At 45.7% G+C, this 21,089-nt stretch overlaps 1 protein-coding gene across 5 annotated transcripts in view; it reads right to left on the bottom strand.

Annotated features, from left to right (window-relative positions):
* Positions 1-992: 992 nt before the first annotated feature.
* pals2b (protein associated with LIN7 2, MAGUK p55 family member b) overlaps positions 993-21,089 on the bottom strand; it is a 32,746-nt gene continuing 12,649 nt past the window's right edge. For 2 of the 5 annotated variants that reach the window (XM_083645603.1, XM_083645604.1), the window contains exons 3-13: positions 14,661-14,773; positions 12,388-12,540; positions 11,288-11,440; positions 10,789-11,016; positions 6,750-6,881; positions 6,517-6,613; positions 5,773-5,841; positions 5,519-5,680; positions 4,241-4,443; positions 3,959-4,087; positions 993-3,052 (exon numbers count right to left, since the gene is read on the bottom strand). In XM_083645603.1, the coding sequence (XP_083501729.1) occupies positions 2,876-3,052; positions 3,959-4,087; positions 4,241-4,443; positions 5,519-5,680; positions 5,773-5,841; positions 6,517-6,613; positions 6,750-6,881; positions 10,789-11,016; positions 11,288-11,440; positions 12,388-12,540; positions 14,661-14,771 (1,614 nt within the window). In that variant the 5' untranslated portion in view covers positions 14,772-14,773 and the 3' untranslated portion in view covers positions 993-2,875. Of the gene's footprint in view, positions 3,053-3,958; positions 4,088-4,240; positions 4,444-5,518; positions 5,681-5,772; positions 5,842-6,516; positions 6,614-6,749; positions 6,882-10,788; positions 11,017-11,287; positions 11,441-12,387; positions 12,541-14,660; positions 14,774-20,372; positions 20,682-21,089 lie in introns of all 5 variants that reach the window. The other 3 variants (XM_083645606.1, XM_083645602.1, XM_083645605.1) reach the window with 3 other exon arrangements.

The raw sequence follows: 21,089 nt of genomic DNA, 5'->3' as shown, positions 1-21,089 counted from the left end.
GCAACCAGGTCCATGACTTAGCCTATTTCACACGCCATAGTTTCACACTGGACCCATTTAGGTGTTCCAGTCCCAGGGCTTTAATCAATGTCCTGCTTGCACCTGTTTTACTTCCTGCCTTTTACACACAAAATGGCTGATTTGGGTGGCATATAATACAATAGCCGGATACCCTACTGGCTTCCCACCCGCAGATACGGCCAATTGTGTCTGTAGGAACATTTGACCAAGCCGGAAGTAGCGCTACCGGGAATTGAAGACGGGTCTCCGTGGTGGTAAGCGAGTGCTTTGACCTCTACAGTAGTCGGCCAGCGAGACTACCTCTCTACAGTATCAACCCTGAGGAATTAGCTGCTGAAATGTTGCTTCTGTTAGTGTCAATACACCGTTGCATCAGAGCTACGAGTGTGCAGCTCACCTACTTTGACTTTACCTCTACACTACACTACCCAGAAGCCCTAGGCTTCTGAATTAACTGAAAATTAACGAAATGGCAAGACCCTAATGATACACAGCAAGAGCCTCGAGAGGACTGAGACCAAACAAGATTAGCTGTAAGTGCAGTGAGTCTTGGCTGGTCGGGGTAATGAGCGTTTGGTCCAATCGAGGCTCAGGAATACATCTGAAGGAATGGAAGTCCCCCTCTTCACCTTCTTTTCAATTGTGGTTGACGGACATGACTTCTGTTATACGGATGGAGAGACTTCGGTATTCAGGATTTATCAATATCAGTTACTTCAAATGAATATCGGTTTGATATGTATGTATCACTTTTTTTTTTACCCAGCCCTATTTGTAATTATAAAAATGTGCACATTTTAAGTGCCAATTTCTTAGATCAGTAAGCTTACAGCATCAAATATTTGCCAGTAATTCATTTTATGAAGTACAAATTAAATATTACACATCTCAAAAGCAACTACTTTGTGAGATTGATTTAACTTTATTCATTGTAATTTTACTGATAGAATTGTAATAACACAAATCTCTTGACATGGTTGATGTGAAAACACTATAAAAATGGGGTGGGGGGGGGGGGGGGCTATTTTCTAAAACAAGTGGCACAGCTTCACCCCAGGAATTTGCTGTTTGAAATGTTACACTGCAAACGACATCCGTCTTCTTCATCTAGTCACTTAGTAATGAATCTTAAGTCTAATAAGCAAGTGAAGAGCCTGGTCTCCTACCTGCTCTATTTGTGAAGCGCCTTGGGATACCTCTTGTTATGATTTGGCGCTATATAAATATAAAATTGATTGATTGAAATAGATTCGGCCTTTGGGGAGAGATATTCCACTTGCTTCCAATACAGTTTCGTGAATTCCCTTCAAACAAATTGCAATATATTGACCTCAGATCAGTCTGCTAGTATCAAGAGAACTAGAAATATGGCACGCTCATGTCTAGCGTGCCTCGTGTGCTCGACTGTAGCTCGAATGCTTTGCGTGCTCGCCCGCTCACCTGGCGCAATCGTGCAGTGAGATGTCATTTGATTCAAGTTCTTGAAAACAGTTGATTTGCATTATAATTATAAACAAGTACAATTATTTGACCTCACTGGTAATGTCTTCTCTTGTTTTAAGAAAATACCATTTAAGAGTCAATACTCGAATAAATGACTTGAAGATGGATATATTTGCAGTGTAAATTGTCCCCCCCCCCCCCTCCTGTTGACTTGGTTTGATGTTCCTTGATTCCTATTACATTAAACTAAATTCATATTATACAGTTGGTGGATTTCAAACTTTATTTGGACTATAATCAGGGCTTTGGCATACTACGACACTGTAGATAAGGACTGTGTGGGGAGAGAGGGTATATAGCCATATTCACAAATAGAAAACATCTAACGACATGGCTTACACACAGGGATACTCAACTTGCTTTGCCCGGGGGCCACTTATAAGTGCCTGGGCGGCAAGCTGGGGGCGATATTTGACAATTTAGCTGGAGTTCATCAAACTTTATTGAACGTTAAGTTTTCATTGTGAATTAGATAATGGTCAGGGGGCCACTCTGCACCCTATCGCGGGCCACATCTGGCCCCCGGGCCGCAAGTTGAGTATCGCTGGCTTACAGTATGTAGATGGTAGGAGGAGGGATGAGCAATGACTTTGTGACGGCCACAGCTGAGACATGCTGGCTGATTACAGGACAACTGAAAATAAAACCAAGGATCATGGGTCACCAAACTCTAGAAATCACCACACCAATGAAAACTAGTGTAACAAAAACAAATCTAGACAAAATTAAAGAGCGACACAATGTTGAAAGTACATTATAAAGCTTTTTCTTTTACATACTCAAGGAAAAATGTGTACAAACCAATTCATTTCTGCCCAGTTTGTGATCCTATGGAGGTCAGTGCTAGAAGATTTTAAGGTAGACTAGACTACTTAAGTACAGTGGATAATTAATTTAGGTTAGAATAAAACACACTATGTGGTTTCTTTGGCAAGACTGCTCAAAGTTCTGGATTCCTCCGTCGCTTCTCCGCGTCTTCATTTTGAAGCTGCGATGGCAACAATAAACAAAGTCTTCCTGGGTGTGCGTGAAGGAAAAAACAAAAGGATTCGATCTCGGGTGGGGGGTGCAACTAAAATAATCAACAGCAATAAATTAATTAAAAAATATGGCCCAACTTATTTGACCAGACGTTTTCCCCCCCCCTCATCGGTATTCCACATTGGTATGAATAGAAAGATCTTTCATAAAAAGTTACAAACACTAAAATAAATAAGCACTCTTTCCCTTTGAGTTTTGAGTAGAAAAAAAGTCATCTCCAGCGACGAAGCTGCCCTCTGCTCCTCTTCCCTTGGCCTCTGCGGTCAGAAATACGCGCATGCCTGCGGGCCAGTGTGACCCGGTCGGGGCTTCAGTACACCCAGTTCACCGGCACCCACTGCGGTTCAGTGCACAGTTTGTCCACGGCGGCCTGTAACGTCTCGAAGGCCTTGTCCAGGTTGTCGTTGACGATGGTCAGGTCGAAATAGTGGCTGTAAGCCCGCTGGATCCGTGCGCTCTCATCCCCCGTCTTCCTCAGATCCACATCCTGGACACACAAAGCACAGGTGAGCGTGTCTGTTATTAATGGATCTTTAACAAAGCATGTGACCTGGTGCCAGACAGTGTTTGAGCACCAGATTTTGATTTGCCAAGCCGAATCCAAATGTCCGGACTTCACTGCACTTGCAGACTCGCGGACTTTGCAGGCGAGAAATACCCAATTTAGCCATGTCTGGTCCTTATTTACTAACATCTCTGTATTTCAATGTGTGTGTAGCCTATAATATGTTGCATCTCACTTCTATACTAAGGCGAGGCGGCCACAATTGCTCAGTTGAAGGCGACCATGCTAGAAATGAGCATGTGATTATTTGTAGTAGAAATTATATCACTTCACGGACGGTAAGTGCAACTGAAGTCCACGACGGCTCAGTCCAGAAGTCCGGAGGCTGGACAGTTGGATTCAGCATAACTTGTATCTTAGTGAGGAGGTGTGGTCGACACCGTTGCTAGGTATGATGCTCTCTTTTGGACGCTGTCATTGGTTGATCAAGAAAAATCAACACACCTCTTTTTTGTCATCCAGAATGCACACAAGGAATCACACAAGATAAGAGACCATCTTTTCTGTGTCTTTCAGCCATTTTCTCCTCTCCTTAAGAAACCCCCTCTCTACTCTTAACAGTGTTCCATGCTGAGATGGGTTGTGAATAGCTTTAATCTTGACTAGGGTTTAATCTTACTTTTAAATGCTTAGAAAACTCTAATCACTAAGAATCTTGCTTGAATTTCACCGCTATGACTAGAACTCTTCGTACTAGGAAGCTTTGTGGATACGGCCCCAGGTCTACATTAAAAACATTTCGTAACCCACAGAATTCTTAGTTTCTTTCATTATTATAAATGCAATGGGTACATTTTGTCTTAAGCACGTGAGCAGGTGTGAACCGACCGTGAGCTGCTTGGTGGTGATGCCTGCGTCCACCACAGCTTTGTGCATGGCCTTGAGCGTGTCCAACTCCGGCGCCGCGATGAAGACCACGAAGGGCATGAACTCTGCTGTCTTCAGCACCTTCAGAGCCTGGAGACACACAGCGGGTGACATCACAGCCAAGACAATAAAAGGCCATTGTGGAGAGTAAATATATTTATACGGTCTATGCACCCAACGCTCCAAACATATTGGCACTTCCAGCCCCCTCTGAAACTCTTACTGAAACCCTGGACCTCGCACCTGTGGGTTGACATCCAGGATGCAGGTGCGCCCGGCAGCCACCACCTCGTGGATGGACTCGATCTTGGTGCCGTAGAGGTTGGCGTCGTACTCGCCGTGCTCCAGGAAGCGGCCGGCCTTCACGTCCACCTCCATCTCCACCCGCGAGGTGAAGTGGTAGGAGTTTCCATGCAGCTCGTCGTCACGGGGCCGCCGTGAGGTGACTGCCGGGAGGGATAGAGTCAATCAAAATGTTTGACCTTTACCTCTCCTTTCATTTCTCTTCCATTGTTTCCACGGGGGCCTTTGTATTATGCTTCAAAGGTCCACTGCAATGCTAACTGCATTTGTCTCAATTTCATGGTATAGTTTCACAAAGCACCTGGGTAACATGAGAAGTTACCCAAATTATTATAACTTAAAGCCCCAATCAGTAAGATTTTTGACATTTCTTACTGTAATATAAGAGCTTTTTAGTCACAGGACATGGTAGATTGACTTGTAATAGGGAGACCCTCAACTTTATTTATCCCACACCGCCCTCCATTGGCCAGCCCTGGGACTAAGCAAGTTGTCTGCCACGTCCCGTGGCAATAAAAAAGAAAAAGAGAAAAGGATGCGCGCATGCGCTGTACAGCGGAAGCGCTGTCTTCAGGAAAACAAGGAAGTAACTCGATTCGGATTTGCTACGAAAATGATGTTTCACGGAACTATGGATTATTATTTCATCACGTGGTGAGTAGCCGATGTCACAACATGTACATAGAGCTTTCTGGCGCTGTGTTTTGTTGACTTTGAACGGCAATATCGTTATCGATACTATTGGACCCAGAGGGCGCAGTTTCCCCAATAGCAAAACTTGGAAAACTTACTGAATGGGGCTTTAAATTATCAACTTCTTGGTTAATAATTTTACCTACAGTCAGGTTTTATTGAATGCTCTGATGGGCCCACAGTCTTCAATCATGGAGGTTTGGCTTTCACTTTAAATACCGGTATACAGTATTTATATATATATATATATATATATATATATATATATATATATATATATATATATATATATATATATATATGTGCATTATTACAAATATTAATGTTTACAGATGTTTATGATATCTTGTTGCACTAAGAACCAAACCACACAAGTCTAATGGGGTTAGAGCTTCAAGCATCCATGGGAAAAGGCATTATATTAAAAGATCGATATTGGGATTTATATGATTATCAATTCGATATCAATATATATAAAAAATGTACCCAGCCCTAGTCTTAAGAGATTAGGTGTCCTGTACTCACAGGGTATAGTGGTGCCGAAGCGGGTGGGGTTGAGGACCACCAATCGGTTCTTCAGGCTGCGCCGGCCCACTCCCTGAGCTCCAATCAGAACCAGCGTCTTCCTCTGGAAGGGCGGCATCTTCGCCACCTCCTCGTAGATCTGCAGCTCATGTCTGTCAAACTCTGTCCAGTCACAATCCCAGCACAATTAGCCATTCGAAGAAAGGATACTGAAGAACTTAGCCAATGGTAGAATGTGTGAACGGTCTTCTCACCTGCATTCTTGGCTGTTAGGTACATCATCTTCTTCTTCTTCTTTCCAGTTATTGTTCCACACAGGATGCCTACAACACACGACTGAACATTTCTACACTTGTCCACCTGTGCTATTGCACCAGTTGGCCACAAGGGGGCAGGGGTAAACAATGTTCTGCTACTGCATCTTTCTAGTCATAAATCCTTCTTGACTGGTGTAGGAAGAGAAGTGAGTTATGAGAGCAAACCCCTAGCAGGGGTGTCAAACTCATTTTAGTTCACAGGCCACATGCGAGTCAATTTTATCTCAAGTGGGTCAGAAAAAGAAAATCAATAAGCTATAAATGACAAAACCTATATACCAAAACTATATTCGAGGGTATTAAATGAAAGTAGTTTGGTGATGAATACAGAAAACATGAATAGGCTACTTAATATTTAACTGAAGCTCCTGAAACCTGGTACCTCTTAGCCTTCACAAGTGCATCACATTGGATTGAAGGACTTTGCTAAGTCATCCTGTGGGCCAGATTGGACCCTTTGGTGGACCGGTTCTGGCCCCCGGCCCGCATGTTTGGCACCCCTACACTAGAGAGACATTAAACCGATTTAACTATTTTACATCAGCATTAGTTTAGAGAAAGAGTAAAAGAGAGGAAAGAAAGCTTTGGACCAGTGAGCTCCAACTACTGTAGCATGGCTCACAAGTTAAGACAGTGTGAGAAATGACATCGCCAACAGATGTACTGTATGCAGCGAGCTACCTGATCCATCAAAGTCCCGGGGGACAAAGGCTTTCCTCTTCTCCTCCAAGAACTGGCTGGGGATCAGTCCCGAGGCACCACCCACCACATGGCATGCCTGCCACAGATCACAGATCAGTTCACAGATCCGTTTGTGTCCCACAAACATAAAGGAAAGCAGTGGAGGAAAGGACTTTGGGCGTATTGAGATGCGGCCAACACCGCACCAGTGAGGCTAACGCGCGTCACCTCACCTGCCACCAGTTGGGATCCTCTCTGTTGACAATCTGAAGGATGTCGCCTCTCTTGAAGGCCATGCCCGCCTCTCGGCAGGGGATCAGGTTGTCACTGGCTGGGCTGTAGTCAAAGTGCGGTCGCACGTACACCTATATGGAGAAGAGATGGCGATTTCACATCATTACTGAATCCCTATACGGAGAGAGATCACTGCCTAAACCTGAAAGCTCAGTTTTTAATCTTTGCAGGAATTAATTGTGATTGAGGTTCTGTGGTCATAAGAAATTGTCACTCAGAAAAAAACAACTTCTTACCCTGATGAAGACATTATGGTTGAAACATGTTGGCACTAAAGCCATAACAATACAGGCTTTTTAAATTTCAGGTTTTTAGTCTCTTCCCTCTACTAGATTTACAGTACCTTGGAGAATCTCGTGATAAAAAATTCCAAATATTAAGGCTAGTATCTCATTCCTGTTCCCAATGAGCACCTATAAACCGTCACTACTTTTTTCACAATCCAGATCACCTAACCTTGCCAGGCAGCTGGATTCATGCGAGATCATGAGATCACAAGATCACATGACAAATCCATCTTGCCACGCTCCAATCTATTGGTTTGAGTCCGAACCACCAGTGGTCCACACACCAATCAGCATCCTATGAGGCAGTTACTGTAGTATGGGCGGGCTTTAGGTGTGACGCCAGCGAGAGCGAGCCCGTGACAGACAGATCCAATCACCTGCCAGGTCTTTTTTTTAACGGTTCCCCCAAGCGACTCCTTCCCAGTTGGCTATGTGAAAACAAACCATCTGGCAGTGTTAAGTTAAAGATCATCAAGATCAGATACAAAACACAGACACAGTTTGGCGAATATACAGGCAAACACGTGCACTCACATACGCAGACGTGCACTCACATACACACACGTGCACTCACATACGCACACGTGCACTCACATACACGACACACGCGCAATCACATACACACACACGCAGTCACATACATACACACACGCGCAGTCACATACACACACGCGCAGTCACATACACACGCGCAATCCCATACACACACACGCAATCCGTTACACACACGCGCAGTCACATACACACACGCGCAGTCACATACACACACGCGCAATCCCATACACACACGCGCAGTCACATACACACATGCGCACTCACATACACGACACACGCGCAATCACATACACACACGCGCAATCCCATACACACACGCGCAGTCACATACACACACGCGCAGTCACATACACACACGCGCAGTCACATACACACACGCGCAGTCACATACACACACGCGCAGTCACATACACACACGCGCAGTCACATACACACACGCGCAGTCACATACACACACGCGCAGTCACATAGACACACGCGCAGTCACATAGACACACGCGGCGCGGCTGGAAAACAAAGAGCGTCTCAGACATCCTGACAGCGGGTCATTGTGGCTCGTTCACACTCGTTATATTGGATGTCTAGCTGCACCCGATACAGCCGTTCACACCGCGCCAACAGCCCAGGCATTTGCCAAGAGGGGGTAAGCACCCTGCTCAGTGTATTAGCTTACACAAGCAGCCAGAGGAAGCAATAAAACAAGCCAGTAAAATATAGTGCGTCTCGCGCCCTGAGCAAGAGAGCACGGGCAGATTGCACATCATGTCACATTCCATTTTATTGCTATTCATTTCATTCAAGACTTATTAGCATTGATGTTCCATGTGAAAAATTCGATATACATAATATCTTTGGAATTTATTACTTGAGTCATAACGGGTGGAGGCAAAGCGTCATTGAGCAGGGCACGTCCGCATTAGAGGGAAAATAATACGCATCTAAAAATGTATTCCCCACGTGAGAGAGCGCATGAGATTACAGGAACAGGGTTCCCACGGTCATGGAAAACCTGGTTTTCCAGGCCTGGAAAAGTCATGGAATGAGTTCAATCTTTGGAAAAGTCATGAAATTTATAATGTGATGCAATGTCATGTAATGTGAGGCGGTGACTCTGACTCAATACCAGAAATTATTTTGACAATGGACAAATAGGGCACACCTCTTTATATTGGATTTTAGTGCTTCTTGTATATTATATTATATTGCTATGGGAAAATTCACGTTTTATTTCAATAGCGTGAATACGTCCTGCCGGTGAAGCTCCGCGCTGTTAGGTGAAAAGAAGCGGCTGGCAACTGCACATGTATCGGAGGAAGCATGTGTATAAGGCTCTCCACAGATCGGCAGAGGGGCTAGCGACCAGGACAGCAGGGGGAATTGTCCAAGTACAATTGGGGAGAAAATGGGGGGTAAATCGGGGGGTGGAAGTTTCAATGTAATGTAATGCAGAAGCACTACAATCCAATTTACAGAGGTGTGTCCTATTTGTCCAGTGTAGTAATCATTTCTGGTATTGATTCTTCAGAGTCACATTCCGGGGAAATTTCTCTTATCAATCCTTGAAAAGTCATGAAAATGTGTTGAAATGTTAACCATGAAAATGGCTACCCTGCAGTAAGCGTGTGTGTAGCATGTGCCCAGGGGAAGGAAGAGCCAATCGACCCAGATAGCATGTAGAGTGTTATTAATAGGGCTCCCAGGGTTCATATTCCTGCACGGAGGATCATTCATCATTCAAAATTCCAGATTCCAGATTCATTGCAATAGCCACAGTGAGTAATCAGATTACAAACGAGGAATTTGACTTAGTGCAGTATGCAGTCACAGCAATAGCAGAAGATGGAGCAAACAGAAAATAATCTCAAATCATAAATGATAAATGCAAAGTAAAAGTCCTTTAAATTAAATGATATATAATCATAGGATGGCCGTAGGACACATCATCAGCACCATACCATCACCACCTAACATCTGCAACTATTACATACGGAGGTGTGTATCTTGTGCATGTGTGTAAATGGTCTGTGTGTGTTACGGAGGTGTGTATGTTGTGCACGTGTGTAAATGGTTGGTGTGTGTTACATACAGAGGTGTGTATGTTGTGCATGTGTGTAAATTGAGGTGTGTGTTACATACGGAGGTGTGTATGTTGTGCATGTGTGTAAATGGTGTGTGTGTGTGTGTGTTACATACGGAGGTGTGCATCTTGTGCATGTGTGTAAATGGTGGGTGGGTGTTGCATACGGAGGTGTGTGTATGTTGTGTATGTGTGTAAATGGAGGTGTGTGTTACATACGGAGGTGTGTATGTTGTGCATGTGTGTAAATGGTGGGTGTGTGTTACATACGGAGGTGTGTATGTTGTGCATGTGTGTAAATGGAGGTGTGTGTTACATACGGAGGTGTGTATGTTGTGCATGTGTGTAAATGGTGGGTGTGTGTTACATACGGAGGTGTGTATGTTGTGCATGTGTGTAAATGGTGTGTGTGTGTGTGTGTTACATGAGGAGGTGTGTATGTTGTGCATGTGTGTAAATGGAGGTGTGTATGTTGTGCATGTGTGTAAATGGTGGGTGTGTGTTACATGAGGAGGTGTGTGTATGTTGTGCATGTGTGTAAATGGAGGTGTGTATGTTGTGCATGTGTGTAAATGGTGGGTGTGTGTTACATGAGGAGGTGTGTGTATGTTGTGCATGTGTGTACATGGAGGTGCGTATGTTGTGCATGTATGGGTGTATAATGGTGGGTGTGTGTTACATGAGGAGGTGTGTATGTTGTGCATGTGTGTAAATAGAGGTGTGCATGTGTGTAAATGGTGGGTGTGTGTTACATATGGAGGTGTGTATGTTGTGCATGTGTGTAAATGGAGGTGTGCATGTGTGTAAATGGTGGGTGTGTGTTACATACGGAGGTGTGTATGTTGTGCATGTGTGTAAATGGAGGTGTGTATGTTGTGCATGTGTGTAAATGGTGGGTGTGTGTTACATACGGAGGTGTGTATGTTGTGCATGTGTGTAAATGGTGGGTGTGTGTTACATACGGAGGTGTGTATGTTGTGCATGTGTGTAGATGGTGGGTGTGTGTTACATACGGAGGTGTGTATGTTGTGCATGTGTGTAAATGGTGTGTGTGTGTACCTGCGGCGGGGCCGGGGCTTCTCGGTAGCTGGGCAGTATCTTCAGGGTGATTCCTCCGCTGCAGTCCTTCAGCATGTCCTGCAGCTCGGTGGGGTTGTTGCCCACGTCTTTGCCGTTGACCTCCTTGATGATGTCGCCCACGTGCAGCAGGCCCTGCCGGTCGATCATGCCGCCGTGGAGGATTCGGGCGATGACCAGGTCGTCTTTCTCCACGCGGAATGTCACGCCCTGAGGGGACGGCACGGGGCGAGGGTGGGGCACGGAGAGGAGAGGGATGACCCGGATGAGTGGGATGAAGTCTATTCTACGCTCGCTGCTTATGCACATTAGCATGCGTTACACACACACACATTTCCTCACTTCATCCGCACTCCCACTGCAATGACGTCTACACACACATACTCGCTCTGACTCTATGGACAACCTCTCCCTTCCATCCATTTCCACGCACACATACGCAAAGCCGTTCGGAAACCAGACGGTCTCCGCCTCTCCTCACCAGCGGCTCTCCGGCCTTCTTCCGGATGCCAATCATGCGCACGGCGTCGGCCTGCATCAGAGCGCTGTTCACCGCCGCGTCATTGGCCATCTCGGGCGGGGGCGGGACTTCGTAGCACTTGGAGGCCACGATGTCGTGAGCCTCCAGAAGAGACTGAGAAAGAGGTGAAGAAAAGAGCAAGGGAGAAAGGAGGATGTCGGTGATGCTCAAATCAGGTCAAGGAAATGGTGACTAGATGTTTGAAGGAAGGAATTGTCTAATGTCGGATCATATCAAATTTCAGCCAAATGCTAACAGACAGACATGCGTGAAAACTAATATAAACTGTGTGAACTCATACAGTCAATACATGATGTAATATCACTTTCCCTCACTTGCTCTCTCTCTCTCTCCCTCTCTCTCACCCTCCCTCCCTCTCTCTCTCTCTCTCCTCTCTCTCACCCTCCCTCCCTCCCTCTCTCTCTCTCCCTCTCTCTCTCTCTCTCTCCCCCTCTCTCACCCTCCCTCCCTCTCTCTCCCCCTCTCTCTCTCTCTCTCTCTCTCTCTCAGTAGGTCAACAGGGACTTATCTTTGAGCTTACAGCACAGAGGGCTCTGACTGCTGCACAGGCTTTGCTTGGCTCACAAATCAAACTCCTATTGGTCTCGCCTGTGTAGCCTGCCTATCCCCCTGCTAGGATAGAGGTCAGTGGTTCTAGTGGTGTACAGTACGAGGATCCAAAACATCGGCTCTGTACGACTGTAACTACAGTCAAAACATTGCAATTATGGGCTCGCTGTACTGTACTGTACTGTACTGTACTGTACTCTAATCACAGGGTTTTAAAGCTAAACCCTGGTGCATATAAACATGTTACAGAATTCTGGTCTTCACACCACACAGAACAACAGTACTACAAACCAGTAGCATTGTGTGTGTGTGTGTGTGTATGTGTGTGTGTGTGTGTGTGTGTGTGTGTGTGTGTGTGTGTGTGTGTGTGTGTGTGTGTGTGTGTGTGTGCGTGTGCGCGTGCATATTTGTGTCCCTCTGGTCCTGTTTAGACCTGGTATTAACATGGGTCTTGGGTGATCCAATCACCAGTGGACAGCTCTCCGTCTCACCTGGAAGTGTGGCTCCTGGAGGATCCTGGACAGCTCGGCCGCGCTGTCGTCCTTCACGCGGAGGCTGCTGATGTCGCCCAGGATGTCCGTCACCAGCTCCACGTTGTTGTCCTGCACCGCCTCCAGCTTCACCTCATCCAACCGCTCCTGAGCCTGCGAGGGGCGGACAGTCAAGGATTAACGCTCACGGGGGGGGGCCATCAGTCACATGCTCAGGGGGTGCCACTCACAGATGTGGAAGAGAATGGGGATCGATTGGGGATCGATTGTAGTTGTGGTGTTCTTGTGATTCTCTTAAGCTGTCTCTGTTTAGTTGTGTGAGAGTTGAATTTGCTTTCCTGCACCATTCTGTCAACGGGGATGGAGTGTTAACCTTGGGACAGCTGGATTCGGGTGAGATCATGAGATCATGAGATCAGATCACGCCATCTGGCAGCATCAGGTTCATGGAGTGTTGCTGTTTGATGACCTTGTATTGGATTCTATATGTAGAACTGCCCACTGTCTGACTCGTGTTTACTTGTTCAAGTCAAAGCAGTTTATTGAGGCAAAATCATCGGTCGTCTCTAAATCAACTTATTTTTAAGGATGACTTTTAGCTGGCCTGCCAGCCCGTGGCTCACTCCACACATTCTAAAATGGAGACTAATGGAGAGGAAAGCTGGGAGAGCGCCAGTGTATGTAAGTAAGTAAGTAAGTAAAGTTTATTTGTATAGCACCTTTCACAGATACAAAATCACAAAGTGCTTTACAGTATTAAAAACAGTAGTGATATCATAAAAACAGTGGCTTACAGATTAAGAGGTAGCGAGACACTGTGCAAAATACAAACTTACAACAGACCAATAGACTTAAAAGACAAATAAAACAGATAGATAAAATATAACAAATAAAACAAGAAATAAAACAGGGATTAAAAACCTAACCAAAAGCCTGTCTGAATAAAAATGTTTTCAGTTGCTTTTTAAAAATGCCACAAGAGTCTATGGTTCTCAGAGATAATGGGAGGGCATTCCATAAAACTGGAGCAACTGATTTAAAAGCACGGTCACCACGAGTTATAAAATTGGTACGAGGGACTTCAAGCAGGGACCGTACAGATGACCTCAGAGGTCCACCTGCTGTGTGGGGGATAATAAGATCAGAGATGTATTGTGGCGTCAGACCATGCAGGGCTTTAAAAAGTTAAAACCAGTACTTTAAATCAATGCGGTACTTAATGGGAAGCCAGTGTAGGGAATATAAAATGGAGTGATATGGGATCTCTTGTTGGTACCAGTTAAAAGCCGTGCAGCTGCATTTTGAATCATTTTGAAGACGGCCCAGAGAGGTTTTGCTTAACAAAGTAAAAACAGAATTGCAAAAATCAAGACGAGAAGAAATAAAAGCATGAATAATCATTTCCAGTTCAACTTTGGACACAACATTTCTAATTTTTGCAATGTTCCTGAGCTGATAAAAACAAGAGCGTGTGAGTTGGCTCACGTGGCTGTCAAGGGACATTGACGTGTCAAAAATGACTCCTAAATTTCTCAGCTTGTTTTGTGCACAGTTGCCTAATGGCCCAATACACTGCTTAATGTATGGCGCTTTATTTTCTGGAGCAATTATAAGAGTCTCAGTCTTCTCTGAGTTTAACTGGAGGAAGTTGTCAGCCATCCAGTTTTTTTATTGCGTCCAGGCAATCATTTAAAATTGACAATTTGTTTGTCTCTTCAGGTTTAAAAGAAAAATACAACTGGATATCATCCGCATAAAAGTGATAAGAAATACCATAAAAGCAACTAATAATTTATGTCAGATGACAGAGAATGACATCAGCCCGTCGAGCAGTGACTACAGCTGCCCTCTAACTGACCTTACTACCACACTGCACTTACTACAGCTGTGAGTGTGTGTGTGTGTGTGTGTGTGTGTGTGTGTGCGTGCGTGCGTGCGTGCGTGTGTGTGTGTGAGTGGGTGGTTGGGAGTGTGCAGACAGAAACAGAAAGCCAGTCTGTGTGCAGAGGCGTGGCAGCACATGCACTGTCAGTGATAAAAGGTGCACCGTTGCACCTGTTATCACTGAAGCGGTAGCGTTTTGTCCCTGACAGGAAGTGTGCGCCGGCACAGCGATGCATCAACGCGCGCTGCATCCTGAGCGCTGTGTGTGGTAGTGTGCAAAGCCTGACTGTACCTGAGCACCTTAGCCACAGCAAGCAGAGCGCTGGCGTGAGCGGCGCGTGGCGGCGGAGCTGGCTAGCAGCTCGGCCCTACCTATGTGTGTGTGCTACCTTGGCGAGGTTGCGTACAATGGGGCTCTCCATGATGCCGCGCAGGAAGAGCAGGTCGATGTCTTTGGCCCCCGCGGGCAGCTCGCCCAGGTTGTCCACCACCTGCTGCATGGCTGGATCGAGGGGAGAGAGAGAGAGAGACAGACAGACAGAGACAGAGACACACAGAGACAGAGACAGACAGAGACAGTTAACAATGCATGATGACAAAGATGGCATTGTGGCTGAGAGGGTGAGCAGCTCACACTGACCAGCCTCTAACTCAGATGTTACACAGTTGAACAGAACACGTCTCGAAAGGTTTTGCGACCTTGATCGTCCATGATTCTGTTCCATTCACTCTCCTCCTGGGTCGTGCTGTAGACAACAAGCTGCTGGTCCAAAACATCAAATTCAATCTAACATCCAGCAGCACTGTGTCTTGCACCATCCGGAGGTCAGACTAGTCACCCAGGTGGGTGCTACACGTCGCTGGTGGATGAGTTGAGTCCCCCCACCCCCGAAAAAGAGAGAGAGAGAGACAGAGAGAGAGAGGTGTGGACACCCTATTGCCAGAGTCTCAAAGCCCATAAGACACTTAAAACCCTGGGAACGGGGGTGTGTACTGTGTGTGAGTAAGCTGTGTGTTTATACACTTACTGTATATACTGTATGTGGGTAGTAATTATGTCCAGTCAGCACTAGTAGACAGTTGAATCACCATGAGTCTCTCTCTCTCTCTCTCTCTCTCTCTCTCTCTCTCTCTCTCTCTCTCTCTCTCTCTCTCTCTCTCTCTCTCTCTCTCTCTCTCTCTCTCTCTCTCTCTCTCTCTCTCTCTCTCTCTCTCTCTCTCTCTCTCTCTCTCTCAGCTCATGCTCCATGTCCTTAAGTCAACTAATACTTGAGTTGAATAAATACAAATAAAACAGAATAGAATAGAATCTCCTCATTTGAAAAAGGTGGCACCATCTTTTACAAAATAATTGCTGCCATGAAACAAAACACGGTCTGAAATATTGTTGACAGTGCTCGGTCAGAAATGAATGATCTGTACTCGGGTGCAGCTGATTCACTTGGGTTAGCATTTTCTCTGAAATATATATGAAATATATATGCCGTTTGGGAATGAAACCTTTCACTCATAAATGATGAATCTCTCTTCCCTTTTTGCATCCAATAAACTGTCAAATCAGTCAAACTGCAGCTTGACAAAACGTCACTTTGTATCCCAAAAGTGCCTGTATGTATTCTTCATACAGACACTATTAGAACTGTATGAATAAGAGGGTTGAGGGAGGCTGGTGAAGACACAAATCACCTCACAGTGAGGGGAAGACGGGGCACGGCCTGCTGCCAGAGAACACAGACAGACTGCATAGTGAGTTTAAAAACGCTTTGTAGACTATTAACCCTGACTGTACACCCGGACAACATATATAAACAAACATATTAACCCTGACTGTACACCCGGACAACATATATAAACAAACATATTAACCCTGACTGTACACCCGGACAACATATATAAACAAACATATTAACCCTGACTGTACACCCGGACAACATATATAAACAAACATATTAACCCTGACTGTACACCCGGACAACATATATAAACAAACATATTAACCCTGACTGTACACCCGGACAACATATATAAACAAACATATTAACCCTGACTGTACACCCGGACAACATATATAAACAAACATATTAACCCTGACTGTACACCCGGACAACATATATAAACAAACATATTAACCCTGACTGTACACCCGGACAACATATATAAACAAACATATTAACCCTGACTGTACACCCGGACAACATATATAAACAAACATATTAACCCTGACTGTACACCCGGACAACATATATAAACAAACATATTAACCCTGACTGTACACCCGGACAACATATATAAACAAACATATTAACCCTGACTGTACACCCGGACAACATATATAAACAAACATATTAACCCTGACTGTACACCCGGACAACATATATAAACAAACATTAACCCTGACTGTACACCCGGACAACATATATAAACAAACATATTAACCCTGACTGTACACCCGGACAACATATATAAACAAACATTAACCCTGACTGTACACCCGGACAACATATATAAACAAACATTAACCCTGACTGTACACCCGGACAACATATATAAACAAACATATTAACCCTGACCGTACACCCGGACAACATATATAAACAAACATATTAACCCTGACCGTACACCCGGACAACATATATAAACAAACATATTAACCCTGACTGTACACTTGGACAACAACATAAACAAACATCCCCCCCCCCCGATTTTTTATCCCATTTTTATCCCCCATTAGTGCTAATTTAATTTATTTATCCTGGTTGCTACTCCACCCACTGCCGATCTGGGGAGAGCCGAAACTGGTAGCCTGGGTAAACCCATCCCCCACGTGACCTGCTCTCAGACCTGTTCTCAGTCACCTACTAGTGACTGGGAACTGAGAGAGCAGGTCACGTGGGGGCTGGGTTTACCTAGGCTACGAAACTGGCTCCATGCTTCCTCCGAGACATGGGCAGTTAGCCAGCCGCTTCTTTTCACCTGACAGAGGAAGCTTCACCGGTAGGACATAGCACGTGGGAGGTTCACGCTATTCCAACCAGTTCCCCTACCTCTGAACAGGCGCCCTTAACGACCAGAGGAGGAACCACATTAGCAACCAGGATATTGCATGTTTTTGGTGAAGGGGGTTCCTATATGAAGGAAACCCCCGGGAGGCACGGGGAGAACATGCAAACTCCACACAGAAAGGCCCATATATAAACAAACATATTTACTGTATGAAGGCACAGCAAGGCAGTCTAAAACTCTTCTATATATCCTTTTGTCATATTTCAAATAAGCCCTCAAAACCCACCCTTTCACTCTTGCTTTTGACCTGGAATCTTCTACCCTCTCCCCTTTCCCTTTTCTTTCTTTCTCTTCTATTTTAATATTTTATATATATCTGTCTATTAAAATGTGTTTTATCTGTTGTTTGTAAAGCATGAGGAGCACCGAGAGAATATACGGTGTAGAATATACAGTAGTATGGTGTATGTGTGCACTACACACACACACACACACACACACACACACACACACACACACACGTTCCTATTGCAGTCCCTCACAAGCCAGAATAAATACAGTCTCCAAGCAGAGCTGTAATTGTAGTAAACTCACCCACTCACAACCGTGTGCAAGCATAAAAACAAGCATTAAACCACCCCCCTGACTGCATATACACTGACTGACTCTCACACACACACACACACACACACACACACACACACACACACACACACACACACACACACACACACACACACACACACACACACACACACACACACACACACACACACACACGTATAACTGCATAATAACTATGTACTTTTGTCAGTTGGCTGGCTGATTCTTGTTTGTGCTCCACGCTGACCTTTGCCCTCTTGGTCAGATCATTGTGTCACTGTGTCCTGCCCACAGGAATGTGTGTTCCTCCCGGGCCGCCGCCCCCTGCTGCCACGTGTGCTTGTGTGTACATTACTCAAACCCACAAGCAAGCAACAGATGGTTTTCCACGCAGCGAGAGATGGGAGATGGACTCACGCTAGTGTTCATTTTGAAACTATGACGACATAATGCTCGTCGACTACCTTTTCCCCCCCCCATGACTAAAACGAGACTAAAACGCTCAGACTCAGACAAAAAAAAAAGCAGACAAAATTAAGACTAACAGCTCCTTCGAGAAACCTTTATAATCTCATGGAATATGGCATGCAGAAACAGGTGGGTACCAGCTCTACGAAGCCAAGCTAAGAGACGACAGTAATCGACAATGTCACTTTTAGAGACTTTTCCAGATGATTCATTCATCCACATTCATCCTTGCTGTACCTGTACTTAAGACTCCCCCCTGTGGCACTCTTTCTTATGTGGGGAAACGCAAATAATAGAACAGCTAGAACAGTGTGGTAAGCTCAGAACAGCTAGAACAGTGTGGTAAGCTCAGAACAGCTAGAACAGTGTGGTAAGCTCAGAACAGTGTGGTAAGCTCAGAACAGCTAGAACAGTGTGGTAAGCTCAGAACAGTGTGGTAAGCTCAGAACAGCTAGAACAGTGTGGTAAGCTCAGAACAGTGTGGTAAGCTCAGAACAGCTAGAACAGTGTGGTAAGCTCAGAACAGTGTGGTAAGCTCAGAACAGCTAGAACAGTGTGGTAAGCTCAGAACAGTGTGGTAAGCTCAGAACAGCTAGAACAGTGTGGTAAGCTCAGAACAGCGTGGTAAGCTCAGAACAGCTAGAACAGTGTGGTAAGCTCAGAACAGTGTGGTAAGCTCAGAACAGCTAGAACAGTGTGGTAAGCTCAGAAAATGACATCCCTTTACAACACTTACTGTATGTCGTATCATGATATTACCATATCCAAAATCGAAGACAATATGTCTTGATATAATATCGCTATATTGCCCAGCCCTATACTGTATACTACATTTCCGCAGCACATTTGACTATGTCATGCCCTGCCTCCCCTGCACTCTCTACTCCACCAAACCACACGGATGATTTCCTCCTGTGTGAAAACAAATGACACGAAAAATTGCCTGTTGTCTGAAAGGACAAGTCCAACGAATGTCTGGACCTGATTCAAAGGACATAGTCCAGAGTTTAGTCCTCACTCTGTCAAAACGCCTCTCTCCACCTAGCCGTGTGGTGTGCGGTGAATATCAATGTCATGACTCCCTGCTTACGAATTCCTAACTCTATTTCTCCAGGAGTGCAGGATAAATCCCAGGGGGGCACAGATCTGGCAACCCGTACTCCACCTGATAACACAATCCTTCTGCTCACTGATGGAGATCTGAAGCATTTGAGAACTGCAGCAGCGCTCACCTTGACGGGTGCAAAAGTGAAAGCGCTCGTATCAAAACAGGTTTCAGTGGCGCAGGTTAAGAAGGGCTGACAGGACAGACAGACCACCTCCTGAGGTGACCCTCCCCCCCCCTCCCCGTCACCAAAAACACTTCCAAAGGTTTGTCAAAACCCATATCTCTCGTGATGATAGAAAAATGGTGGCAGCTGCATCCCTGCCAAGTCTTTATCCCTAACACTGCTACAGCTTTCTATCACAACTGCTGGAAAATTACAATACCTGGCAACCAAGCCTACCTCCAAACTCTAATCTGTGGATTATACATTTTTCAAACAACCCTTCCATCAATCCCTCTCCCGTCCTGCATTTGTAAAACACCCGGCAACAAACTCCTTAATATCCATCTGTACTACTACCTACCTAAATGTGGGACACGCCTCCTGCTTTCCTCATCTGAGTGTAGGACATTAGCCAGGGGGGGCAAGGGCAAAAATACCCCAAGAAATCTCAGATTGACCCTAAAAACCGTGATCAAGGGGCAAAAATTGCCCCCAAGATGTTGATAATTTTATTTTCATTCAATTCCTTTTGAATTTCCATTTCCATCTCTAACACACAAGCTGGTTGCCAGAAGAAGACGATGAAGAACACACACACCAAAGGCACTGTTGTTCACACTACACTTTAGCAAATGTATGACTATGCACTAATTAAAAAAAACGAATTAAAAATGTAAGTGCCCCCAAAATTTGGTATATGCACTTTTTTTTTTTAGATAGACAACCCCCCCCCCCCCCCCCTCTACACTGCCTCACCTCCAGATGGATCTGGCCCCTGGGTGGGCTGGGCGGCGGGGGGGCCCTCCCCGGCAGGCTGTCCTGTGGCGGCCACATCGGCAGGGGGCGTCGCCTCCTTCTCCCGCACCCCATTGGGACAGGCATCCTCCGTAGCCATCACCATCACCACCACCTTGCCTTCCTTCCTTCCTGCTGCCACCACCTGTACGCTAACGCTAACCCCCCTAGTAACGCCCCCCCGAGATCCACAGTGGTTCTGCTGCGACTTGTGTCTTCTGTTCTGTCCGCCGCCTCCGATCCTCGTCGCTGGCACCGCTGAGCTGAGCGCTAAACTTCCAGAAACAGACAGAATACAGAGGGAGAGAATGTGTGAGAGGAGAGAGAGGGAGAGAGAGAATTGAGGGCAGAGAACGAGAGAGACGTGCACAAAGAGAGCCGCAATAGAGTGGGATTAAGAGGGGGATATTAAGAGACGAGGAGGGAGAAGGAGCGGTGAGGAGGAAGAGAGAGGGGGAGGAGGGGGAGAGAGGGGGAGAGCTGGAGAAGATACGGATGAGACAAGTTCAGAGAGACAGAAGAGAGCGAGAGAGAGACGGTGGTAGATAGCTGGCTCGCATACACAGATGTGGACACGCGTTCAGTGGCCGCCAGCCCCCTCCCTCGACACTGGCTTTATTACCGTCCCCTCCTAACCCTCACCCACCCCGCTGAACACACACACACACACACACACAC

The sequence above is a fragment of the Poromitra crassiceps genome (assembly GCF_964638095.1).
Source record: "Poromitra crassiceps genome assembly, chromosome: 11".
NCBI classification, from domain to species: domain Eukaryota; kingdom Metazoa; phylum Chordata; class Actinopteri; order Beryciformes; family Melamphaidae; genus Poromitra; species Poromitra crassiceps.
This window is presented reverse-complemented; position numbering and strand designations above follow the sequence as displayed.